General features: G+C 46.0%; 1 protein-coding gene across 2 annotated transcripts in view; it reads left to right on the top strand.

The window, feature by feature from the left end:
- Nucleotides 1-27,980, top strand: part of carm1 (coactivator-associated arginine methyltransferase 1) — a 97,743-nt gene that overhangs the window by 9,917 nt on the left and 59,846 nt on the right. For both annotated transcript variants that reach the window (XM_072491089.1, XM_072491088.1), the window contains exons 2-6: nt 12,072-12,197; nt 15,240-15,346; nt 15,796-15,900; nt 20,157-20,267; nt 22,447-22,624. In XM_072491089.1, the coding sequence (XP_072347190.1) occupies nt 12,072-12,197; nt 15,240-15,346; nt 15,796-15,900; nt 20,157-20,267; nt 22,447-22,624 (627 nt within the window). The remainder of the gene's footprint in view (nt 1-12,071; nt 12,198-15,239; nt 15,347-15,795; nt 15,901-20,156; nt 20,268-22,446; nt 22,625-27,980) is intronic.

The raw sequence follows: 27,980 nt of genomic DNA, 5'->3' as shown, positions 1-27,980 counted from the left end.
CCCCTTCAACCAAACTTTTGGTCCTAATATGACTGTCTGGATGAGACTGACGTTATCAGTCCTGTAACTCATTGTGGGACATTTTATTCAGTTAAAGGCATCATATAAGTGAAAGTTGTTGGAACATATGGAAGGGTGTGAAGCAGTTCAAAAAAAAATGAAATTCGCTTAAGTAGGCTTCAAATGAAGTTACTGTGAAAAGCCCCTAGTCGCCACATTCCGGCGCCTGTTCGGGGAGGCTGGTAAGGGAATTGAACCGTGCTGCTGGCCTGCCTTGGTCTGCTTTCAAAGCCAGCTATTTAGCCCTGTGCTAAACCAGCTCCTCTAGTCGCACCCTGACCAGTTTTCTTTGGTACCTATGCCTAGCTTTCTTTAACCTGACCCTGTGTATTTATAGTATGTATGTCTGCACAGGTTGATCACACACCTCGTGGTTTGTTTGGGGGTGGGAGTTTTGAGTTTTTGCATAAATAAAGGCCAGTTTGCTCCCGCTGTAAGGACAGTCCACGAATTACTACTCTGACCTCTACCTCTGTTGGGATTGGGAGAGAATCAACAAACCGATCCTGTCTTAATGTTGCTGCTCAGTTGGGTGAGGTGACCAATTAATTCTGCAAGTGTGTGTAGGTCATGCTGAGTAACATTTATAGTCGGGTTTTTAAAATCAGTCAACAATATTACTGTGAATATGGCAGAAGAAGCAGACTTGAAACTGTCCATAGGTGGTTGGGAAGTTGTGCATGTGCATTTTTTTTTTTTGAAGGATATTTTATTCCGAACACGTTTTTTAAAAAAAAAAAAAATTAACATCCAATCACAGTTTGTGCATTTTTCCCCTTTTAATTCCCCCCCCCCCTCGACAAACGGCTCCTAAAATATAGCCACAAATGGCCTCTGCCGAACTTCAAATCTGCCTTCTGACACCCCTTAAGGGAAATTTGATTTTCCCCAACCTGAGAACACATCCCCCAACCATATTCATAGAATTTACAGTGCAGAAGGAGGCCATTCGGCCCATCGAGTCTGCACCAGCTCTTGGAAAGAGCACCCTACCCAAGGTCAACACCACCATCCTATCCCCATAACCCAGTAACCCCACCCAACACTAAGGGCAATTTTGGACACGAAGGGCAATTTATCATGGCCAATGCACCTAACCTGCACATCTTTGGACTGCGGGAGGAAACCGGAGCACCCGGAGGAAACCCACGCAGACACGGGGGGGGATGTGCAGACTCCGCACAGACAGTGACCCAAGCCGGAATCGAACCTGGGACCCTAGAACTGTGAAGCAATTGTGATATCCACAAGGCTACCGTGCTGACCCCTGGTGGCGTAGCCGACCTCCAATTCAAAAGTACCCGTCGCCAGGCAATGAGTGTCAAAGGCCACGGCATCAGACCCCTTTCCCCTCCGACACCCTAAAGTTTGCCACCATTATGTCCGACTTCCTCAACCCCTACAATCTTCGATAGGGTCCTGAACACTGCCTCCCTAAAGTTCTCCAACCCCCCCCCCCCCCCCCCCCCCAAAGAACATGAGCATGATTCGCCAGCCCCCTCCCACTCTTCTCGTACATTACGGTTCCCCCGGGAAAACCCCAGCCATCTGAGTCATGTGGAGTCTGTACATCACCGTAAACTGTAAAAGACTCATCCTTACGCAGGGGGAGGGTGAGTTCACTTGTTGCATTACCTCACACCAAAGTCCCCATCCTATCCCCCTCCCCAATTCCTCCACTCACTTCCGCTTGATCCTTTTCACTACTGTCTTGTCCTGCTCTCCCCACCACCCGCATATATCCCCAATCCTAACATTCCCCCCCTTCATCCGCAAGCAGCAATTTCTCCAGACGCATGGTAGCACAATGGGCAGCACAGCCGCACAAGTGGCTAGCACTCTGGCTTCACAGCGCCAGGGTCCCAGGTTCGATTCCCCGCTGGGACACTGTCTGCAGAGTCTGCATGTTCTCCCCGTGTCTGCGTGGGTTTCCTCCGGGTGCTCCGGTTTCCACCCACAGTCCAAAGACGTGCAGGTTAGGTGGATTGGCCATGCTGAATTGCCCTTGGTGTCCAAAAAGGTTAGGAGGGGTTGTTGGATTACAGGGATAGGGTGGAAGTGAGGGCTTAAGTGGGTTGGTGCAGACTTGATGAGCCGAGTGGCCTTTTTCTGCACTGTATGTTCTAAGCGTGTACTCCAGACCTGAGGGAACAAAGGCAGCTTCTTGCGCGCACAGCCCCGCACCTGGCAGTACTTGGTAACTTGAACCTCCCGTCCCAAAACATGTCCCTGATCCGCCCCAAACCCTCTTCCCTCCACCGCCTATACATCCTCCCCACCTGCCGTGAACCTATGGTCCCCACACAATTACGTCAACACTGACATGTGACCCAGTTTAAAGTGCCTCCCCTGCTGGTTCCTTATTTTTATAGACTACTCCACCACCGGACTCCCTGTATACTTCCTCAGAGCGAGCAGCATCCGGTAGTGAATTTTGCAATCTTTAGCCAAAGAGTGGTTTGAATATGAAACTCACTTCCTCAAGGAGCAGTTGGGGCAATTAGTGAAGGGAGAGAAAGCTAGATAAACACACAAGAGAGACGTATGTTGATGGAGCTGTTGGAGTTTCTATTCTGTAAATATCATACAGCCAACCAGTTTGGGACCGCCTTGTGTCTCTAACTCTTGGCATTGTACATGGCTATAGTGGGTTTACAAAGAAGGCATTTCTTCCTCTATACTAATTCCTTGTTAAATTATTTAACCTCCCTGAGATGCAGTTGACACACAAATGGATGAACAAGCATATAAAGCAGGAGGAGGCCACTTGGCCCCTCAAGCCTGCTCCGCCATTCATAGTATCATGGCTGATCTGATTGTAACTTCAACCCCACATTCCTGCCTTTCCCCACCCCAATAACCTTTCTTTTTTCCCTTATCCAGATTCTATCTACCTTAAATATTCATATGCACTGTCAATATCCTGAGGGTTGCCATTAACTAGAAACTGAATTGGACCAGCCATATAATACTGTGGCTACAAGAGCAGGTCAGAGGCTGGGAATTCTGCCATGAATAACTTCCCTCCTGACTCTGAGTCTGTCCACCATCTACAAGGCACAGGTCAGGAGTGAGATGGAATACTCCCTCACTTGCCTGAATGAGAGCAGCTCCAACAACACTCGAAGCTCAGCACCATCCAGGACAAAGCAGCCCTGCTTGATTGGCACCCCATCCACCACCTTCAACATGAATTTCCCCCACCACTGATGCACAGCAGCAGCCATGTGTACCATCTACAAGATGCACTGCAACAACTCACCCAGGCTCCTTAGGCAGCACCTTACAAGCCCGTGGTTGCTACCATCTGGAAGGACCAGAGCAGGAGAGACCTTGGAACCCCATCACCTGGAGGTATCTCTCCAAACCATTCACCATATATCACCATTCCTTCAAAATCATGGAACTCGCTCCCTAACAGCACTGTGGGTGTACCTACACCTCTGTGACTGCTGCAGTTCAAGAAGGCAGCTCACCACCACCTGGAGGGCAGCTAGAGGTGGGCAATGAATTCCGGCCTAACCAGCAACGCCCACATGAATGAATAAATTATTTTAAAATCTCGCCAAATTAGCTACTATTTCTGTGTGTTGATGGTGAGCACGAGCAGGCTATCCTACTGCAGGGCCATCACATCCATGGTCTAACTCGTCTTCATCCAACATCTGCAGTCATACATGCAGAGTCAGGAATGGGAATTTACTGCTCAATGCAGAGCTGTTGATGCCCAGATTGAGGTTAGCTAAATATGCACGCACACAAATTAAGCTATATTTATTTGATGAATGGAACCTGGTTAATTGACCAACATAAAGCCCTTGAGGCTTTTGCCAGCTGCTTGTTGTTGATATTATGAGTGCGCACAAACATTTTTATCGGGTCGTCATCATGTTGCTGCTTGTTGGAATGGCTGTGGTAAATTGACCTCGTCTGTCCTTGCGTATTGCAGTGACTGGAGTTCAGAAGTAATTCATTGGCTGTAAAGCATCTTGTAACATTCTGTGGTCAGAAAAGGCATTATATAAATGCAGGCTCTTGTATACTTGCACCCTTAAATCCCATTCTCAAGAGGATTGCTGCTGTGTTGGCGAAGCAACACCTGTACTCGCATTGCACCTTCAACATAGTAACCCACCCCAAGGCACTTTATAAGGTTGTCACTGAGCACCGTGGGGAATTAGGACCTAGAACTGGGTCCAAGAGGTGGATTTTATGCAGGATCTTAAAGGAACAGAAGTTAGAAGGGAACTTTAGAGCCTGGAATCTAGACTACTGTAGGTATTGCCACTGATGGTGTGGTTAAAAGCTCATAACATGAGTTGGAGGAACACCAATATCGCAGAGCTGCAGGACTGGCAAAGATTGCCGTGATAGGGTGGAGTGAGGCTATGGAGGAATTTAACCTGTTTAACTGGGAGCCGGTGTAAGACAGTGAGCGCAAGGGTGATGGGTGACAGGGATTTGGTGCAAATTCGATAGGGGCAGCAGAGTTCTGGAACATCCGTAGGTGGGCGACTGGCTGGCATCATACTGGATTAGTTGAGTCTAGATGTACCACAAGACATGCAGCATGAGGGTTTCAGCTATGAATGAGCTGTGGCAGTGACCGAGGCTGGCAGTGTTTACAGAGGCAGAAGTAGTTGGTTGCTGTGAGGATGTGGATATAGAGTTCGAAGCTTATTTCACGGTCAAATAGGCAGTCACAGTTACAATGGTGTTGCTCAGTTTTGTGCATTGGCCAGGGAGAGGGGTGGAGTTGGTAGCCAGGGGCACCCAACCTGGGCCTGTCCTGACGTGCTCATTCCAAAGTTTGGAATTAACACAATTGAGCACGGGAAGTCCAGGCCACATGCGAGTAGTTTATAGCGATACAGCAGGTCCGCTCGAATGAAGTGGATCAGAAACAACATGCTGCCATGTTTACAAACTCACTCTGGTCCCTTACCGAAGTAGAATCACGGGGTAGTGGTTGGAACATTACGTGGATTGAAAAAGTGAACAGTATAGCTGACGCTACCACATGAACTAATTCTGGTGGAAGTGCGGCAACGCGGGGCCCCGCTTCCTGCAGTATTCTGAGAAATCGCTAACGTGTTACACGGCTACAATTTTGGGGAAATGCAAATCATCTTTAAAAGAAGCTTTGTCTCAGATGCATTCTGCAATGATGCTTGCATACCTTCTGCTGAGTGTCGCTGAGCACTTTGTTCCACTCCTTGTGTGCTTCAGATTAACGGCACATCAATGAGAAGCCAGAACTCTCAAATTAGTGTTGGGTCAAACTCTTGTAACAATATGAGGCACTGATAGTGATGGTAACTGTTTCTTCCAGTGTCTGAACCATTATTGGCTTCCTATCACTCCATTACCTGCCGAAATTTTGATTTCTGCATACTCTGCTGGTTAAAGTCTTTTCTTTAAAACATCTTTACTTGACTGTTCTAGCAACATCAGATATTAAATTAAGTGAAGATTTTGTGTGTGTATAGATGAAACTAATTCCTATGTTTTCCTGCTTCAGCTTGTTGAAATGGGAATGAGCAGTCTTATACTGACTCCTGTTCAGGAATAAAATCCCATACACTTTTTCTCATTCTGTTCTGATTTCCATCCTCGGCATTTGTATAAATCTGCTTTCCAGGCGCACATCTGTTCACTCGCGGCCTGGTTTCCGATTACGGGTTTCAGAGATCGGTAATTGTGGCACGTTGCCTGCTGCCCCTCTATTCAAAGAGGGCAATGTTTCTCAAACTGCACAATGTGACTGCGGGAGGGTAAGGGGTTGTTCTGAGATTGCAGGATCTCCTCATTAAAATGCAATATTCGTTACTTTGAAAACCCCCATTTACTGGGAACCTTTTTTTAAAAGTTTGAGCCAGTCATAAAAGTTCACAAAGTAACTCCAAACCTGGGTGGGGAATTGACTGTGACCATTTGAAAGAGTTGTGAGGATTCTTGCTCCATTTGAATGCTTGCTGTTTGAAGAAATAGATGGCAAAATGAAATGTTACTGAGAAGCCTTTCTGATGCCTCTAAAGCACTGAATGGATCTTTTCTTCTATTCTTCCCCTCCCTCTGCACCTAAGCTCTGAATTGAGCTGAAGTCTCAACCATGAGGCAGCTGGATCTCCTCGATTATTTTCCTTTTTTATTGTCCTTTGGAGAATGGAGTTTCCTTCCACATCTGTTGGCCTTTATTCCAAGAGCACTGCAGGGCTGGGCTGGCGGGCTGCATATCCTGAATGTGAGAATTTACATTTAATGCCTGCTGAGCATTGAGCTGCAAAGCGAATGCCGGGGGAGGGGATGGGGGGGTGAGGAGTGATGAGAGAAAGAGGCAGGAGCTGGCTGTTTGCAGACACAATTGGTTGGCAGCAGCAGGCACAGCACCAGTCTTCTAATGTGAGACGGTGGTTATGCAGTGCAGAATTCTTCCCCCAGACACTATGGGATGGTGGTTATGCAGTGCAGGATTACGGTGTTCTATGCACCTTGTTCCATCTCTTGGATGTGTACCTGAGCTGTAGAACACAATTTTTTGTGTGGAGTTGATAAATCTATCTGCAGAGCTGACTAGTTCATTATGTAGCGCAGGAGTCTGTATAATGGGAACCAGAACTTGTGTTCTTTTAATTAAGCCACATAAATCTTATTGATGTCTGGAAGCTGAATATGGAGAAAGATGGAAATTGCTAGCAGCAGGGGATAGTGTGAGTAATTTCTAACTGCAACACACCCTCGTTTCTGTTTTATGAAACCACTGTGCAGTGATACTGGAACTTGTTCTGGAGAATGCATCTGAAAAAAGCAGAAAACCCAGGAAAGCTTGGGATGGAGTCTAATCGACGATCAGTGTGTCAATCAGCCCTCCTCGGGCAAACTGCTGAATTTATTTAAGTGGTGCAAGATCTGTGGCTTTTTCGTTTATTCTTTCGCAGGATGTGGACATCAGCATTTGTTGTCCAACCCTAGTGGCCCATGAGCTGAGGGCAGGTATGAGCAACCACATTGCTGTGGGTCTGGAGTCACATGTAGGAAGGCAGATTTCCTACCCCAACAGGCATCAGTGATGGGGGTTTTTGCAATAATCAGTGGTATGATCACCATCCGTGGTCACTTGTTACTGATGACTAACTTTCAATTCCAATTGATTAGCTGAATTTAAATTCCATCAGATGATATGGGATTTGAACTCATGCTCCCAAGCATTGGTCTAGGTCTGTGGTTGCCACTTCGCCAGCTTCGTTAGTTATTTAATTGTCCACACCATTGGATGAGGCTGGATTGGTTTGGTTGTGCAATCCCTTGGCGCCCTCTATAGCAAGCTGCTTCAGCTGGTTGGCACCTCCATTTTGTTAGTTGTGTCTGGTGCTGCTCCTGGAATGCTGTCCTGCACTCCTGGTTGTTTGATGGTAAAGTGAGGAATATGCCAGCAGCTAGCCCTTAAGGTTACAAATTGCGGTTCAATATACTACTTTTGCTGATGGCTCACATGTTCATGGACCATGGGATGTAGATGGAAGTAATGGGAGATTTTTAATCTGGGTGAAAGCACACGTGGAGGAAGCGACTGTTAAGAGGATATATCCTTTGCGGAATTTGGGGTTTGCTGTCAGTCGCAAGAGGGGTGGATGGATCATTTAGGCAGCACGAGTCACATGTGCTTTTCCCAGTCATTTGGTACCTTTCTTTGCCCCCTTGGCTTGGGGCAGGATTTGTAAAGAAACCAAGGACTCTGGGACTTCCATGAAGCACATCAAGTTAGGGTGGAAGTTGAGAGGATTCCAGGAATGTTGCCTCAGCTGAATAATTGTTTCTCTACTGACCCTAGGGAGGGGAGGGGAATGCGTTTAATCTTCTACCCATGTGGGTTGGTAAAGTCTTGAGAACTGGAGGCCATCAATGGAATTGACACTTTGTAAACTCCCTGCCCTACATTCACTCCCGTATATGGTGGAAAACCACACCACCGTCTTTCAAAGCTTTTGCACTGTGAATGATTAACTGTTCCATCAGAAAGGACATTGTAAATTACATTTGGACTGGGGTGTAACTAGCATATGGAGGCAGTGCAGTGTGACCGAAGAAGAGAGGAAGGAGGAGCGAAACAAAAATGAAGTGGCATTGCTGCGGTATTGCTGCCATGAGAAGTGGTGGGTAAGCGCTCACAGTTTGCATGGGGCAGCTGGGAGCTTGCAGCTGCTGTGGGTGATGTTCTCTTTCATATCTGGGGGCGAGTCTAGCTGGTGGTGGGGGTCTCCTGCAATCTCGGGCGAAGTGTCCTGGCTGCCCACAGTTGTAACATGACCCCTGGGGCATGTAAGGTGGAGCAGGCTCTCTGGGGTATTGCTCCCTTGGGTATGGTTCCCTGGGTGGGGGTTGGGGCTGTTGGTGTTGCTGGTTCGGGGGGCATTTGTGGGCTGATTCCGTTGCTGTTTCAGGGGGCATTGATATTCTCGTGCATAGTGTCCTAATTGTCCACAGTTGTAACACTCCTGTGGTTTCTGTGGGGGGCTGTTCATGCCTTCGTTCACCCATGCGGGGTTCTGGTGCGCTTTAACTGCATGGATATCTGCCTCTGCCTGCTGTTCTTCGGGTTTCCTAATCGCGGGTTTGTTTTGGACAGATTGCTCCCAGGTGTGGGGACAACCTTTTTAAAACCCACTTTTCGTTTTGCGCTTCTTCCGAGGGATCATAATTGGTACAAGCTTTTTGTCCTGCCTCTGTGGCATGGGAGATGAGGGTGTGGGTCCACTTGGCCATGTTGTCTTGGGACAAATGGGCGCGGTCTAAGTTTCCAAAAACGGCTGTAAAATGGATCCACAGGCGTCCAGCAAACGCTGTGGGGTGTTCGGTTTTCTTCTGCCTGCACTTATTCAGATCTTCTACTGGGTCACCTCTGTTGTAGCCGATCGCACCTAGGATCGCCGTGTGCATCTCTGCAAGGGTGCCTCCTCCTACATTCTGTGGGTCAGGAAGGGCTGCTGAAGGGTCTAAGCTTAAAACTGTGAGCTTCACTTGCTCACGCTCATCTAGGCCGTACATGGTCGCCTGCTGCTTCACTCTAGCAAAGATGTGGTGGGGGTCTGAGGTGGGGAGGAACGGTGTGATCTTTTCGCACGCGTCCCGTAATTGGGTCACGGTTAAGGGGGTGGTGTAAAGGAATTCCGCTTCACCTTCCGATGTGACTGGTGGGTGGTTACTGGATTCATGGGTGCCTGATCTATCTGCTCTGTGGGGGGTTGGGGTGCTTTTCTCTTTTGGGGCTTTCCTTGCGCACATGTTCCCTGAACATACCTATGCGCGGTTTCGTTTAATTCTTGCCAATCAGGGCCGTCTTCCTCATCTAATTGGGATCCAAAGGTGCTCTGAAACCCATTTTACACTGAAAGCAAAGACTGCAGTTCCGCAATCTGCTTCCTGCATTTTGAATGATCCACTGAGCTTTGTGCTCCGTGATGGCAGCATAGAGTGCTCTTAACGCTGCTTTTAGATCGCTGCACTGCCTTTGCAATGCCTCTACCTGTTTCTCTGTCTCTTCTCTTACCAGGACTGCACGTTGCGTATCCTGATAGGCCTTCTCGTATTGGGTTTGGAAGCTGCTCAGATGCGCTAGACAAGACTGGTGTGCCCTCTTAGCATCATCCACCTCTCCATCCTTTGCTGCCAACTATGGCTGGTTTAGCTCACTGGGCTAAATCGCTGGCTTTTAAGGCAGGCCAGCAGCACGGTTCGATTCCCGTACCAGCCTCCCCGAACAGGTGCTGGAATGTGGCGACTAGGGGCTTTTCACAATAACTTCATTGAAGCCTACTCGTGACAAGCCATTTTCATTTCATTTTCATTTCACTTCCTTCTCAAATCTATATTCTCTCTCTCGATCTCACTAACATCGACCTTGCTCATTCGATGTCTCTCTTCTATCTCTTTGCGGAGCGTCCGAACTACCTCCTCTGTGCCTCGTAATTGTGCCAGACAGGACACGATTGCCATCGGCTTGCGAGCTTTCCCTAAGCCTTTCTTATGGATCTCTGACAGGTTCTCCCACCAACTATGTCCTATACTCACGGGTCCTGTTTCCTCATTATCACAGAATTCACTCCAAAGGGGCCATCCTTTCCCTTTGAGATATTTCCTGATCTCTTCTTCCCAAACGGGACACTGTCCTACTCTGCTGCTGGTCGCTGTGACCTCGAATTCCTGGGGGTTCATAAGGTGTTCTATTGCCTTCGTTGCCATTTTCTCTATCTGAATGCTCTTTTAAAATTTGGAACGAGGGGTACTAAGGCGGTGCTGTAAACACAGGTACGGCGTTTGCTACTTTCCAGAATACAAACCCCCGACAGTTTTTCGCAACAAAAATCTATCAGTTTTACCTTATAGCCCTGTTAGTTACGCATTCATTAACACGCTTCTGAATTATGAGGAGTGATCAGAACTGCTTGAACACTTGTTGTTTTTCTGTTCCCAATTGGATTCTCAATTCAAATTTTGAGTTCTCCCGGAGTGGTTAGGCCACTTCTAAATCGGGTCCCGTCAGAATGTCGCCAGTAAATGTTGCTAACTTTGGTTGGCTCTTAATTTGTTGCTTGTTGTGTCTTTACTTAATTTGCTCTGTTTCTATAACCTTTGCTCTAGAGTCGCCAGGTATCTTTATGATACCGCCACGAGGTTCAAGTACTGATCAATAACTCGACACACCAATTAGTTAGATTCAAATCAAAACACATTTATTATACACAGTCAATCACTAGTCATGCATAAAACTCTACTTACTAGACTATCTCTATCACTAAAAGGCCTATACTTAGCTTTGGGACTGGCCCATCAGGTCAGGGGAACAAATGGCCTTTCGTTCGATTCTGAGTCTGCAGGATTCAAAGCTGGTATGGACTGGTAGCTAGGAGCGCCTATCTCGTAGCGTGCATTGACTGGAGACTTACTTGGTTGCTGCGGCAGCTAGGCAGGTCACTGTCCAGGGTTGTTTCACGCTGCTGAGTGACCCTGCCAAGAAGGACGAATTGAACTTGGGGACTCTACTTTATAGTCCCCAGGGGCTTTGCGCCGTTCTGGGCGGATCCCGTATCTGGTTCCAAGTGATTGGACTACGTTCCGATCACTTGGATCGATTTCTCCAATACTGGAGCCGTTCCCTGATAGCTGGGCGGCCCCTGAGTGTCCGTTGACCTTCCTTTGTCTTGGCTCCTGCTGGCGCCGAGGAGTCTGGCTTGGCCTTATTCACCTTACATGTTTCAATTGTTCCCGGGATCGCTCATTAGTATCCAAATAGCTGCTGGTTTCAGTGCTGTCTGGATTTCTGCAAGTTCTAATACACAGGAGACTTTGCACCTGCTAGTTTTTCCTGGCTTGGCTGAATTTCCCTGCATTCTTTGCGGACCTCCATTTTAAGTCGGGAAGTGGCCAACCCAGGTGGCTACAACATACCGATAGACTTTCTTTATGTTCCCCGCAAGCTTACTCTCCTACTCTTTCCCTTTTTTAATCAATCCCTTTGTCCACCTTTGCTCAATTATAAACTGCTTGCAATCCTCAGGTCTGCATTTGTTTTCTATAGCTAATTTGTATGCCTCTTCCTTGGATCTAGTTTCCCTTGTAAGCCATGGTTTGGCCATCTGCGCCAGATAGGAATAAACAATTGATGCAAATCTCCCATGGGTTTGCCTTTGCCTATCCACCATCGACCCTTTAAGTATTGTTCCCCAATCCATCATAGCCAACTTGCGCCACATACCATTGTAGTTTCCTTTATTTAGATTCAGGCCCTAGTCTGGGAATCGACTACGTCATTCTCCACTTTGTTGAAGAATCATATTATGGTTGCTCATCCCCAAGGATGTAAATTACTAGATTGTAAATTATTCCTTTCTCATTACGCAATACCCAATCTGGGATGGTCTTTTCTCTAGTTGGTTCCTCAACAGTGGCATCTGGCGGGGGTGGCTTTTTGATGTTAAAAGTTCCTTTTTAATTTTGATTTTCTAATCCTGCAGATGAGACGGTCTGCGTGTTTAAATGTGCAGTGAATCGGGAAACTGAATGCAGTCGAGTCGGCAAGCAGTCCTTCATCGTCACGTTGGGATGTAGCAGTGTCCTCCTACAGTTTCCATCACAAAATGGTAAGGACTGTGCAACTTTGTCCTTGGGAAATGAAACCTCTTTTGCATTGGTTTCAAAACAAAAGATGTAACTTAGAAAATAATGGGCATATTCCTCAGTCAGGCTGCATCTGTGGAGAGAGAACATGTGCATGTTGCAGGTCTGTGACAACTAACAAGAGGTCACAGATGTGAAGCATTAACTTTTTTCCCCCTCTCTCCATAGATGCTGTCTGACCTATTGAGCGTTTCCAACGCTTTGTTTTTATTTCAGATTTTCAGCGTCCATAGTATTTTGCTTTTGTGAAAGGTGGAGCAAATGAGTTTGGTAATACAAAGGTACATAAAAACATACAAAATAGTAGCAGAATTAGGCCTTGTGGCCCCTTGAACCTGCTTTGCCGTGGCTGATGGCATTGTGTTTTGAATTCCACATTGCTTCCTACCCTCTCAATGACCTTTGACTCCTTTACCTAACAAGAATACATCTCCCTCAAAAATATTCTGCCTCCACCACCACCTGAAGCAGAAGGTTCCAAAGTCGCACAACCCTCAGAAAACATTCTCCTCCTCTCAGTTCTAAAAGAGCTATCTCTAATTTTAAAACAGTGCCCCATATTTCGGGACTCGCCTGCCAGAGGAACATCCTTTCCATGTCTGCCTTGTCAAGATTGTTCAGGATCTTAGATTCTTCAATCATGCCGCCACTTACTCTTCTAAACACCAGTGTAAACTAGCCCAATCTGTCCAACCTTTCCTCGTGGGACAACCCACTCATTCTAGGTATCATCCTCGTAGACCTCCTCTGAACCGCCTCCAATGCACTTGCATCCTTCCTTGAATAAGGAGACCAAAACTGCACACGTATTGAAGGTGTAGTCTCACCAATGCGCTGCATAACACCACTTAATTTTATGTTCAATTGCTTTCGTAATAAAGGATAGCACTCCATCAGCTGCCTTAATTACTTGCTGTACTTGCGGACTAACGTTTTGTGACTCTTGCACTAGAACACCAAGATCCCTCTGCACCTCAGAATTCAGCAGTCATTCGCCATTAAGTAATACTCTGCTTTTTTTATTTCTCCTGCCAAAGTGAACAACTCTGCATTATACTCTTCTGCCATATACTTGTAATGATGGGCAGCACCCCAGTTGCTTCACAGCTCCAGGGTCCCAAGTTCGATTCCCGGCTTGGGTCACTGTCTGTGTGGAGTCTGCACGTTCTCCCCATATCTGCGTGGGTTTCCTCCAGGTGCTCCGGTTTCCTCCCACAGTCCAAAAATGTGCAGGTTAGGTGGATTGACCGTGCTAAATTGCCCTTCATGTCCAAAAAGGTTGGGTCGGGTTACGGGGATCGAGTGATGGTGTGGGCATTTTAGAGTGCTCTTTCCAAGGGCCGGGTGCAGACTCGATGGGCTGAATGAATGGCCTCCTTCTGCACTGTAGATTCTATGGGAATGTTTGCTCTATGAACACTTCCATTGGGTCCCCCCCCCCCCCCCCCCCCAAGCAGCTGCTTACAGACATTGTCCTAGCAAGGGGAAGTTGATCAGATGAGCACTTAATCAGCATATGTTTAATCCAGTTGAGGGGTTTGTTTTTCCATTCTTCATGAATTGAACCTAATTTGTTGGGACCCAACTGTCATGTGACACTCGTGTGCGACAGTGGTCATGGTCTGACCAGCAATCCAGACGCAAGTTCAAACCCCATCGTGGTATTTGAATTCGATTATAGGTCTACTCGTGGGTGAACTCTGAATGCTTGAATGACGGAACCGACTCAATGAGCCAAATGGCCTAATTCTACTCCTATGTCTTATGGTCTCTCCGTGCAAATGCGAATGAGCAATGAATTGCTGGTATACAAAAGCAAAAATACTACAGGTGCTGGAATTTTGAAATAAAACCTGAGTGCACTGAAAAAATTAGCAGCTTTAGCAATATCTGTGGAGGAAGCCACAATGTTTCGGGTCAAAACTGGGAAATGTTAGAAATGTAACTAGTTTTGAACAAGTGAATGAGGGGAAACAAACAAAAGAGAAGATCTGTGGTAGGGTGAATGTTGTGAGAGATTAAATGACAAAAGTTTTGTGGTGCTGTGGCCATAGGGCGTGGTAATGAGACAATTAAAGAAACAGGTAGCTGATGTTTTACCAGCAAAGAAAACATGTCACTCAATGAGGGACGAGGCTATGATCAAACATTGGTGAACTCAAAAGTTGAGCCATAAGGCTGTAAAGTGCCTGCGTTGAACTTCATTGGAGCTCTTCAGCAGGCCACGGTCATGCTCGTGTTGCCCACAAACCAGGAACAATTAAAAGAAAACCTGGAAAATATCAACCTGAAATGCGAGTTGAAACCACCATGGCAAGCTGTTTATACCAAATAAGTAGCGATACGTGCCCTCTGGTATATTGGAGACTGGTCGTCTTTTCTATCTAATCGTAAGCTTGTCGCCAGGTGACCCTCCCCAATTTTAGAAAATCCCTACAGTGCAGAAGGACGCCATTCAGCCCATTGAGGCTGCACCAGCCCTCTGAAAGAGCATCATACCTCGGCCCAATCCCCCACCCTAGCCCCGTAAACCCACCTAACCTGTAGATACTAAGGGACAATTTAGCACTAACCTGCATATCTTTGGACAGTGGGAGGAAACCCTGGCAGCCATGGGGAGAACGTGCAAACTCTACACAGACAGTCACCCAAGGTCGGAATTGAACCTGGATCCCTGGAGCTGTGAGACAGCAGTGCTAACCATTGTGCCACCATGCCGCCCAATTCTGTTCCCAGTTTAGCGGGAGGTGTGGGTCTGGTCACTCCTGCCTTGCTTCAGTCCAACGTATTGAGCAGCACAGATGGGAAGTAGCCCGTTTCAGCCGAGTAGAAACCAGATCCAGTGGAAGAGAAAGAATGGTCAAGACGGAGTTTTGTAAGGTTTGGCTCTGGAGCCAGAGCTGCTGGACTTGTCCTGAAACGACCTTCAAAGGTTTGGCTAAAATGAAAATTTGTGCAGTAGCTGAGTCTGGCTGTGCTCACTTCCATTTGTTCTATCTCTCCAGAATTCTACTCCTTTTTTAATATTCTGAAAAACTGCAGAGGTCACAACCTTGAACGATCTGTCTTCAGTGACCGAACAGAGGAATCTTCTGCCGTGCAATATTTCCAGGTACTGTCTCCCAGTCTGAGTGTAATTTGTTCTGTTTTTTAAATTTTGGGGAAATCGCATGGACGAGTTCATACCTTAGTTTTCATCTCTCTTAGTTATCAATGTTTTTGTTTTCTGTTCCCTCCTCCATGCCCTAGTTTTCTTCCCTTCGCTCCTGAAGACTCTGGACTGCGGTGTGCCGTGTGGTACTTGTGCTGTAGATAGCCAGTGTCATTCACCAGTAGAGGTCATTGTAGTTCTCGCCTGTTGATCCCATGTTAACATTTTTCTTCTATCACAAGGTCATGCCAAAATTATAGTTGCAGAAAGTAAGCGAACTTAACCGAAGTATTCTGCCGGAACTTTGCAACGTAGTGACTAACTTCATGTTATAACGTAAGCTGCTTTCCTAAAAAAACACAAATTACGTATTTACTTCAGACTGTTTTTAAGTCCCTGTCCTCTTGCAGTTCTATGGATACTTATCGCAACAACAGAATATGATGCAAGACTACATACGAACAGGCACCTACCAAAGGGCAATACTCCAAAACCATGCAGATTTTAAAGACAAGGTAAAGACTGGGTTTCGGGGCAATTTCACCAGAAAGCATTCGCTTTTACCCAAGTTCAGTTGGCTCCAACAACTTTGCAACCGCCTTCAATAATGAAATGGGACAGTACGACTCACACTCCTTGGAATCCTTATCCTTCTTTAAGATCAACGAGATCAACGCTTGTTCCAATGTGGCCGGCAACGTCCCCCAAACCATAGAATCCTCAAACATCTCCAGTAACATTGGTGCCAGCAACCCGGCAAACTTCTTGTAAAATTCAATCTGGAAACCGTCCGGCGCCTTCCCCGACTGCATCAAGCCCATACTTTCCGCAACCTACTCCAGTCCCTCCCTTTTCTACCACCGGAATAGCCAAACCATCTCTGACATTGAGAATCCATTCTCCAGGGGCTCCGACTTGTAACGGTTCCGATAAAACACCTGACTAACCTTAGCTGGAACAGAGACCACTCTGCCCCCCCCGCGTCCCTAACCTGCACAATTTCCCGAGAGGCCGCTTGTATCTCAACTGGTGCGCCAATAAATGGCTAGCCCTTTCCCCATGCTCATAAAAAGTCTCCCTTGAATGTTGCAGCAGGTACACCGCCCTATCAATTGACAGCAGCCCAAACTCTCACCGTAATTTCTTCCTACTAGCCAGTAACTCTGGTGTCTGATTGACCAAATAATGACGGGCCACCTCCAGGATGGCATCCACGAAACTCTGCCTCTCCACCCTTTCACTCTCCTCCTTGTGCGCCTGACCGCTTGGAAGGTGAAATCTCCTCACTCCTATTAAATCTCAGACACTCCTTCAATGGCAGAGGAGACCCTCTCGCAGAAGCCCCTGGGGCCGCGGGGGTGGGGGGGGGGGGGGGGGGGGGGGGGGGGGGGTTGCCGAGTACCCCGCCCCCATCACCCCTAGCAGCAGGACCCTACCTACCACAAATCAATACAACTGGTGAACATAAGAGAAGAACAAAAAATCCTTTTCCCGTTGGTGTCGAAATCTTCATGCTACATGCAGCTCTGCTACATGCCACACTGGAAGTCAAACACGTTAATCTTTGATATAGAAGTTTAAAATACAGTATGGACTCAAAAGCAGGAGCAGCTAACTAAACATTGAAATAACAGTAACAGAATAGAGTCTGAACTAACAACAGTTGATGCAAATATACACGGGTAACAACTCATGACACCCCATGAAATGAAATGAAAATCGCTTATTATCACAAGTAGGCTTCAAATGAAGTTACTGTGAAAAGCCCCTAGTCGCCACATTCCGGCGCCTGTTCGGGGAGGCTGTTACGGGAATTGAACCGTGCTGCTGGCCTGCCTTGGTCTGCTTTCAAAGCAGTGACATCCATGGATTTAAATAAGAAAATACATAATCATAACACTCTAACTTTCAGAGGGTCGGTGCAGACCCAATGGGCCGAATGGCCTCCTTCTGCACTGTAAGGATTCTATGGTTCTATAACACTTCTTCTCCCACCCCTTAAATTTTAATCCCCCTTAAAGACAAAAATACAATGAAACTAATGCCTTAATTATTCAACATCTTCAGGAGCTTTGCAACTGCGCTGTGACCTGTGCAGTAGCTCTGGTGACTCTGTCAACTCTTCCTCTACTTTGCCTTTCGTGACGTAGGGCATTGTCCTCGGTTTGAAAAAGCGAGGAGTAGCCTGAGGATCTTCAAACAATTTAACTAGTGCCCTGCAATGTCCTTCTTTGAAAACCTCAGGATATTTCTGGATGACATCCTCTGTCACTTTTTGTGTGCTTTATCTCATGCTAGTTCAACTATTTCTGAGCCAGTCACGCCCGAGCGGTGTAAGCCCGTGCCCTTTTGCCACCAGGAACCATTCTTTTGCTTCTTGCCTGTCGTATGCAGTGTCCACCTTTAATGCTCCACGCAATGGTAAAGCCTCACCGGTGTATGTCCGAAGGTTAATTCCTGCCTGAGTAAGGGCTAGTGTTTGCTTAGAGTGCCAAATCTTCCTGAAACTCTCCTCACTGATTACCTATGCAGAGGCTCCTGTATCCACCTCTGTCTTTCTGTCCATCGACCTTCACTCATATTAAATTTGTTGTAATTGTGCTCCTCTGCCTGGTCTGAGCTTTCCGAGCGAGGCACCATCGACTGAGGCTTCCTTGAATTTGAAATTCCCAGGTCCGCCTTCGACTTTCTCTTATCACCCTGGCATAATGCCCTTTGCTAAATGCCCCTTGTACTGGTGACAAGCAGCGTCCATAAACTGTGATTCGGAGAGTGTGACCCTCCACACCTAAAACACTCCACTGTCTTCACCTTTTTACTTGTAGCTTCTTTTTCTGCTTGATGCAGTGCACCTGCCTGCGTGCTGCAATTGGCCTTCTGAATATCTTTTGCATTATTAGCAGTCATTTCCATGCTCTGAGAAATTTCTAGGGCCTTCTTAATGTGGCTTCTCACAGCAAGCACCACTGAATGCTATCCTTGTTAATGCCATAAACTGGTCTGTCCTGAAGCAGGTTTTCTAAAACTGCGGCAAACACGCAATGTTCAGAGAACTGGCGCAATTCAGCAGCAAAGATAGCTACAGACTGTCCTGTCTTCCGAAAATGACGATGGAATTTGAAACGTTCAAAGAATCCCTAGGAAGCCATTGGGCCCATCGAGTCCGCACTGACCCTATGAAAGAGCACCCTACCCAGGCCCATGCCCCCACCCATTCTTTTGGACATTAAGGTGCAATTTAGAATGGCCAATCCACCTAATTTGCATGTAAAAACAACACTATGTTCATTTCTCACAATGGGGAGAACGTACAATCTCCACACAGCCACCCAAGGCCGGATTTGAATCCGGGTCCCTGACACTGAGGCAGCAGTGCTGCCTTCAGTTGTACATTGTACAATTACTGAGGATTGTGGTAATTCTGAATGAGTGTAACTAAATCAGAAATGAAATGTCCCCAGGTTTCTGTGATGTAACTAAATTTCTCACGAGCTTGAACGTCTTTGCCCAACAGACAGTCTCAGGAGAATTGAGCACTTTCTAGCCTCTACAGCAATCCCATTTGCCAAGAAAAGACGTTCCAAACTTTCCACATAGCCAGTCCAGTTCTCATTCTCTTCCACAAACTCCGCTAGACCCAAACATAGCCATGGTTTTGTAAACTTGTCTTCTGTTGGTAAACTTAGCAAAACTTTGTGTTTGGAAGGGGGGTGGGGGGGGGGGGGGGGCACGGTGGGGCAGGGGTTAGCACTGTTCCGTCACGGTGCCGAGGACCCAGGATCGATCCTGGCCCCGGTTCACTGTCCTTGTGAAGTTTGCACATTCTCTCCGTGCCTGTGTGGGTTTCATCCCCACAACCCAAAGATGTGCAGGGTAGGCGGATTGGCCACGCTAAATTGCCCCTTAATTGGGGGGGGAAAAAAAAGAATTGGGTACTCTAAATTTATTTATTTAAAATGTAATACTTTGTGTTGAATGTGCTGAAACTCAAATTTTTAAAAAATTCTCGTCGCCAAAAAGATATGGTAACTTGATCACAAAAAGGTAGTTGAAACGCGTTGATCCTTAAAGTTAAAAGTTTCAAATACAGTATGGACTCCAAAACAGAACAATAGTAGAATAAAATTAGAACTAATGGCAGTTAAATACAAATATGCCCAGGCAACAACAAATGACATCGCAGCAGCAATACTGATGACATCAGCAATGGATTTTTAAAAGATGCATATTTATAACACTCCATGCGAGATAACAGGCTGTATTCTCCGCCGCTCGTAGCGGGGGCCTCGATGCGGCAGAGAATCAGGCATCCAGGAAAAATCTGGATTGGCGCCATAACGCAATGCTCTTGCTTCCTCTGCCAGCAGGATCAAGGTTCATGTCCACACGCTAGTGGGAGAATGCAAATTGATCCCAATAGCAGGTCCGGCACTAGGTTCTCTGGGCCCTCTCAATTCTTTGGTCCTCTGGGCCAGGAATCACTTGGGCGGGATTCATAACCGGTATCTCCAAACATGAACCTGACGTGGTGGACCTTGCAGTGGGTAACTTCTTAAAGTGCAACACCCGCTCAAAATGGCAGCCCAATAGCGGGAATCCCTTGTATTCCTTACCATGCATAAATTTGCCTGGTGAGGGATGCTGAATTGCTCCGCTATTTGGGAACGCAAATCACATGCAATTCCGCTCCGGAAGAGAACATAGTCTCCCAAACGGAGAATCTCGCCCAACAATACTGAATGGTTAATTAATAAACCCTTGTCTCTTGCAGGTTGTACTAGATGTAGGTTGTGGGTCTGGGATCCTATCATTTTTTGCCGTGCAGGCAGGAGCACGAAAGGTGTTTGCTGTGGAAGCGAGTACCATGGCTCAGCACGCCGAAGTAAGTGCCCCATTTCTAACTCCTTCGTGTCTGGGGATGTGGAGCCAACTCGTGTTACAAGATGCGACTGCAAAGCTATTAATTTCTACAATTTTCCTCTGGGCTCTGCTTCGCTTGTGCTCCTGCGGGGCTTATCGATCCGAGAGTGGGAGGAGTCGGCTTTTTATTATCTGTTTTCTTTTGTTTGGCACAAATCTGTGGTTTTGGTTGTGTTCCTTGAAGGGCATTTAAATATTTGTAGATATTATTGAAACACAGCTGGATGAACTCTACACCAGTATGCCATTTTTTATTAAGAAGAATTGTTAGGAAAGATTTTTTTTAGGTTCTCCTCCCACGGAAGGAGTGCGGAAGGAGTGTGCTGCATTGTCAGAGGCTTCATCTGTCAGATGAGTTGTTAAACCTTTCTACTTCAATGTGAATTGTGAAGGATGCCGTGGAAGTACCTGTAGAGTTATCCCTCGACCATCACCAATTAATAACTGATTTGCTGATCACTTATTTCATTTGTTTGTGGCTCTTCCCGCTAACCAGCAGCAATTGCATAATGCAGATCATTTAAAATTAACCCCCCCCCCCCTGACTAAAGGCAGTGCAACCCACTATGCAAACACATTAATTCAAATGTACATTCCACTAATCCATGGTACAGTGCTGGTCATCCTAGAAAGCCAATGTGGTTGGAGGAGCTGTAATGGAGAAAGGAGAGGGCCAATGCCCGTGAGACCAAATCATAAAACCAACAGCTGACACACACTTGAATACATCTCTTAAAGTTTATTCAAGGGTGAGTTAGAGAGATTTTTGATAGACCAGGGAGTCTAGGGTTACGAATGGCAGATGGGAATGTGAAGTTTAAGACCACAATCAATTCAGCCCTGCTCCTATCAAATGGCTGAGCATACTGCAAGGGCCAAATGACCTACATCTGCTCCCAAGTCCATTGTTCCTGGCTATTATCTTTAATCATATGCTCGACTATTCAGCTCAACATCACACCGGAAGACTGGGAGTTGAAGAGGTTCCCTGGTTTGGGGTGGTAATTGCAGACATATTAGCCAGTTGTCACCAGTCCTCTGCATTTAGCACTGCTACGACAACTGGTGTATTTAGTGTTCAGTCCTTTGCTTTAAGGAAGATTGATTGAAGTCTGTGCAGTGTGGAGTATTTCTTCGTGGTACCTATTTTGCTGTAGGTTTACCTTGTGGATAAACCTAAAATTATTCTGCTGGGGTGCAAGGTGATAAATGATGCTCTGCCGCCCGTTCAGTAGTTAAATCCAGTAATGCAAGTCTTGGACCCTTGAATGGAATTGTAATACCATCTTGCATTTGGGATCAGGTGTGTGTCAGTATTGACAAGTCTGTCCCATTCTTGGGTGTAAATATTAAAATAGAATTAGTCTAACTCTCTGATGGAAATCATGATCAGGGTGACACAATTTAGCTTCTGCCAGTGGCTGCTTTTGAGTGCTGGGCACTCCCTTCCTCTTCCACATGATGCATTTATTTCCTGGTCTCGCTGTAGGTATAGAAAATTGGTAAAATCATGGGGTGAAGCTTAAATGTTCACAACCATATTGGTTGCGAAGTGTCAATGGCACTAAATTAATTACTCATTCAGAAAGCCGGTTCAGATACGATTGGCCGAATTGCCATTTTTGCTGTAACAGTTCTGTGATTCTGTGGGTGAGCTTGCTCAAACCTATCACTGCAACAAAGGATACAATAGAATCATAGCTTACAATCCTTAAGGTGCAGAAAGAGGCCATTCAGCCCATCAAGTCTGCACCGACCCTCCAAAAGAGCACCGTACCTCGCCCACCCTCCCCGCTATCCCCTTAACCCCATCTAACCGTTGGACACTAAGGGGCAATTAATCATGGCCAATCCATCTAACCTGCACATTTATGAACTGGAAGGAAACCGGGGCACCCGGAGGAATCTCACGCAGACATGGGGAGAAAGTGCGAACGCCACACAGACAGTACATCAGATATGGTGTTTTTCCATCCTTTTCTGCAAAACAATTCATAGGTTGTGTTGGGAGTTGAGAAATTTAGCAAGAAAATTCTGCTCTGGCCCTTATTTGTAATCTCAAAGTGGTAACAAATTGCATGTCATAGAAATGGCCAGACATGCCAGGTGCTGATGAAAATGATGGTTATTCTCTTTGGCAGCTTCTGGTGAAGAGCAACAACCTAGCAGATCGCATCCTCATCATCCCTGGGAAGGTGGAGGAGGTTAACATCCCGGAACAGGTCGATATCATTATCTCTGAACCCATGGGCTATATGCTCTTTAACGAACGAATGCTGGAGAGTTACCTACATGCCAAGAAATGGTTGAAACCAAATGGTGAGATTAATTCTGGGTGTAGAGAATGGGTGAAGTAGGTTGAAAAATTGAGTGGTAGAACTGCACTTGGGTTTATTTATAAATCAGAGGTTTCATTTTGACTCTGTCTCTTTCAAGATTCTGTATTTGGTGCAGTAGGCCTCTTTACGCAAATTCCTGCTGAGGTTATACACTTAAGCAATTCATTTTTAGATTAGTTTTTGATTCACTGTTGCTTCTCCCATTATGGCTTGTGATTCGGTTGTTTAAGTCAGACTTTTTCCCAGAGTGTGCATTTGATTAAAATCTGATGGTTCTTCGATTATAAGGGTATTTGACAGAGCAAGGATTCATGTGGGACAGGCGAACAGTACTATTCATGATATGATGTGCAGAGTCACGTTACAGTAGATTTTGTGCAGAGTCTGAAAGGTATGGCAGCAGCACCCATGCTTGGTAGTACATTGGGATATGCATATAGTTATTTTTTTTTAATTTTGCCAATTGAGGTGTAATTTAGCATGGCCAATCCACCTACCCTGCACATCTTTGCGTTGTGCGGGTGAGACCCACGCAGACACTGGGAGAATATGCAAACTCCACACGGACAGTGATCCGGGGACGGGATTGAACCTGGGTCCTTGGCGCCGTAAGGCAACAGTGTTGACCACTGCTCCGCCGAGCTGCCCCAAACCGTTTGTTTGACCATACAAGCCTCCAGACCTTCGTGAGACACCAAAGAACCTCGCAACATGGTGGCAGTGAGGGATGGACTTTGAAATCCCTGACAAGTGCAGGGAGAACAAAGAGTAAAGAAAGGCAGCTGCCTTGAAGAGGAAAAATATGAGAGGTACTTAACTGTTATAAAAAACAGCTGTGGATAGGAAATTGAAACTATCGGACCAGTTTAACTAAGGCAAGAACCAAATCCGACTTGGCAAAGAAAATGTTTAGATTACAAGATTACATCGGGATTAAGTAAGAAATCAAGAAAAGTACAAGATAATCAGTTTTAATACTTGGTGTGTTTATGGATGAAGTGATTCAAGACAGGATATAGATGAATCCTCAACCACATTTGATGAGATATTAAGTCTTTGACAAATATTTTCAACTCCCAAGTTGTGGATTGTGCAGACAGTAAACAAAAAACGGTCTAGAGCTGAGGGAGACAGCAGACCCCATGCCAAGGGGAGCAATTCCTAAGCAAACCACAAGATTGGTGCAGACCATGTCAGGGCAATGAAGAGGCTGAGAAGCAGCCAAAAGGCTTTTTTTTAAATAAAAGAAAATCACTTTGAATATCCTGACACATTGTCTCTTGTGGAGTGAGCAACTAGCTGTGAAGGAAAACTAGTTCAGCAGGCAGGGGCTTGGGAACCTGAATTGTAGCTCCAGTATATAGGAGGTTGAAAGTAGTGAGGTCATGAGTAAGGTTTCAAAGTTGCAGGAGTGTACCGGCAGGCAGGAATGTGGTTTAAAGTGTGTCTTCTTCAATGCCAGGAGCATCCGGAATAAGGTGGGTGAACTTGCGGCATGGGTTGGTACCTGGGACTTCGATGTTATGGCCATTTCGGAGACATGGATAGAGCAGGGACAGGAATGGTTGTTTCAGGTGCCGGGGTTTATATATTTCAGTAAGCTCAGGGAAGGTGGTAAAAGAGGGGGAGGAGTGGCATTGTTAGTCAAGGACAGTATTACGGTGGCAGAAAGGACTCGTCTACTGAGGTAGTATGGGTTGAGGTTAGAAACAGGAAAGGAGAGGTCACCCTGTTAGGGGTTTTCTATAGGCCTCCGAAAAGTTCCAGAGATGTAGAGGAAAGGATTGCAAAGATGATTCTGGATAGGAGCGAAAGCAACAGGGTAGTTGCTATGGGGGACTTTAACTTTACAAATATTTACTGGAAACGCTATAGTTCGAGTACTTTAGATGGGTCCGTTTTTGTCCAATGTGTGCAAGAGGGTTTCCTGACACAGTATGTAGATAGACCAGCGAGAGGCGAGGACATATTGGATTTGGTACTGGGTAATGAACCAGGACAGATGTTAGATTTGGAGGTAGGTGAGCACTTTGGTGATAGTGACCACAATTCGATTACGTTCACTTTAGCGATGGAAAGGGATAGGTATATACCGCAGGGCAAGAGTTATATCTGGGGGAAAGGCAATTATGATGCGATGAGGCAAGACTTGGGATGCATCGGACGGAGAGGAAAACTGCAGGGGATGGACACAATGGAAATGTGGAGCTTGTTCAAGGAACAGCTACTGTGTGTCCTTGTATGTACCTGTCAGGCAGGGAGGAAGTGATCAAGTGAGGGAACCGTGGTTTACTAAAGCAGTCGAAACACTTGTCAAGAGGAAGAAGGAGGTTTATGTAAAGATCAGACATGAAGGTTCAGTTAGGGCGCTCGAGAGTTGCAAGTTAGCTAGGAAGGACTTGAAGAGAGAGCTAAGAAGAGCCAGGAGGGGACATGAGAAGTCTTTGGCAGGTAGGATTGAGGATAACCCTAAAGGTTTCTATGGATATGTCAGGAATAAAAGAATGATTAGGGTAAGAGTAGGGCCAGTCAAGGACAGTAGTGGGAAGTTGTGCGTGGAGTCCGAAGTGTGAAAATAGATAAGTCCTCTGGGCCGGATGGGATTTATCCTAGGATTCTCTGGGAAGCTAGGGAGGAGATTGCTGAGCCTTTGGCTTTTATCTTTAAGTCATCTTTGTCTCCAGGAATAGTGCCAGAAGACTGGAGGATAGCAAATGTTGTCCCCTTGTTCAAGAAGGGGAGTAGAGACAACCCCGGTAACTATAGACCAGTGAGCCTTACTTCTGTTGTGGGCAAAGTCTTGGAAAGGTTTATAAGAGATAGGATGTATAATCATCTGGAAAGGAATAATTTGATTAGAGATAGTCAACAAGGTTTTGTGAAGGGTAGGTTGTGCCTCACAAACCTTATTGAGTTCTTTGAGAAGGTGACCAAACAGGTGGATGAGGGTAAAGCAGTTAATGTGGTGTATATAGATTTCAGTAAAGTGTTTGATAAGGTTCCCCACGGTAGGCTACTGCAGAAAATACGGAGGCATGGGATTCAGGGTGATTTAGCAGTTTGGATTAGAAATTGGCTAGCTGGAAGAAGACAAAGGGTGGTGGTTGATGGGAAATGTTCAGACTGGAGTCCACTTGCTAGTGGTGTACCACAAGGATCTGTTTTGGGGCCGTTGCTGTTTGTCATTTTTATAAATGACCTGGAGGAGGGCGTAGAAGGATGGGTGAGTAAATTTGCAGATGACACAAAAGTCGGTGGAGTTGTGGACAGTGCGGAAGGATGTTACAAGTTACAGAGGGACATAGATAAGCTGCAGCGCTGGGCTGAGAGATGGCAAATGGAGTTTAATGCGGAAAAGTGTGAGGTGATTCATTTTGGAAGGAATAACAGGAAGACCGAGTACTGGGCTAATGGTAAGATTCTTGGCAGTGTGGATGAGCAGAGAGATCTCGGTGTCCATGTACATAGATCCCTGAAAGTTGCCACCCAGGTTGAGAGGGTTGTTAAGAAGGCGTACGGTGTGTTAGCTTTTATTGGTAGAGGGATTGAGTTTCGGAGCCATGATGTCATGTTGCAGTTGTACAAAACTCTGGTGCGGCCGCATTTGGAGTATTGCGTGCAATTCTGGTCGTTGCATTATAGGAAGGATGTGGAAGCTTTGGAAAGGGTGCAGAGGAGATTTACCAGAATGTTGCCTGGTATGGAGGGAAGATCTTATGAGGAAAGGCTGAGGGACTTGAGGCTGTTTTCGTTAGAGAGAAGGTTAAGAGGTGACTTAATTGAGGCATACAAGATGATCAGAGGATTGGATAGGGTGGACAGTGAGAGCCTTTTTCCTCGGATGGTGATGTCCAGCACGAGGGGACATAGCTTTAAATTGAGGGGAGATAGATATAGGACAGATGTCAGAGGTAAGTTCTTTACTCAGAGTAGTAAGGACGTGGAATGCCCTGCCTGCAACAGTAGTGGACTCGCCAACACTAAGGGCATTCAAATGGTCATTGGATAGACATATGGACGATAAGGGAAATTTAGAGTGGTTTCACAGGTCGGTGCAACATCGAGGGCCGGAGGGCCTGTACTGCGCTGTTGATGATTCTTTTGCAGCCATTCCGGATGAAATGATCAGTCGAACGCCTCGTTACTTTAACATATGTTTATTTCTCGGCCGGGGCTAAGACCGCTGTATCTCTTGAGAGTTACACCAGCAAGCCAAAATCAATACATTTAACAGCAGGATTTATACATTTTTGGTTCATTTCTGAGGCAGCTCCCTCGCATTTCTGTCTGTGCTCTCAGCTCAATTATAATTCAGCCCCCTCAATTATAATTATCTTTAAGCCTAGTGCACCCATTCCCGAGGCTGTTACTGTAATTTGTCTGGTTCAAAAATAAGTGATACATTTTGCTACCAGAAGCCTGTAAAAGCCTGTCTTGACATTTCTTCACCCATAAAGTTCCAATCCATCTTGAGCCAAACTCATTTATCGATCATCAGCCAAACTCTCATTCCCCCCTTTTATCATTTCATGATAACTTCTAATCCATAGTCAATCGTCTCAGTCTTTCCCATTCTATTTGCATTTCAATCATTTCCTCATATTCTTCTGCACTTTCTTTCACATCCATTAACTCTTCAAGGCGCACTTCATGTTGCTGCATTAACTGTTGAGAAAGTACTGCTGCACTGACACTTTTACACATGCTTAGCATCCTAATGAAATGCTTAATTATTACAAGTATTACAACTACCAGGATTATCAATCCATGCAGTAGGTAAGACCCCCATTATCCAGCAAACAACCAATCTAACCACCCATCTCTTGATATTTCATGCAGTTTCTTAACCTCTTTGCGGATATGATCCACGAGGTGGGTGATGTTCTCCGAACTATCGGGGATGTAGGTGCAACATTCCGAACCGATCACGGCCCAAGTCCCACCTTTGTTTGCAAGGAGGTAATCGAGGGCCATTCAGTTTTGTAGGGCTACGGTTCTTATTGCCACCATTTCATTATTTATCTCAGTCAATGCTTCAGTGGTGTCGTTTGCTACCTCTTCCAGGATTTTTGCCATCTTCCTTAATTCCTTTATTGCAAGAGCTACCCCGATAGGGGGAAGCAGGATCCCAAAGTATCGTTGCGTTTCGGTTATTGCTCTCTTTTGTCGCTTCATCATTTGGTAATGGTCGCCTAAATTGGTGATGTGGTGTGTAAAGGGGACTACATACCCCAGATAACAGGATCCCGTCCAATTCTCTGGCAGCCAGGGATATGCCTTGTGGCCACAAATAAAATACGTCCCATTGTATGAAGTGAGTTTGTCCACATCAAACC

This window comes from Scyliorhinus torazame, chromosome 27 (assembly GCF_047496885.1).
Source record: "Scyliorhinus torazame isolate Kashiwa2021f chromosome 27, sScyTor2.1, whole genome shotgun sequence".
Classification (NCBI taxonomy): Eukaryota; Metazoa; Chordata; class Chondrichthyes; order Carcharhiniformes; family Scyliorhinidae; genus Scyliorhinus; species Scyliorhinus torazame.
This window is presented reverse-complemented; position numbering and strand designations above follow the sequence as displayed.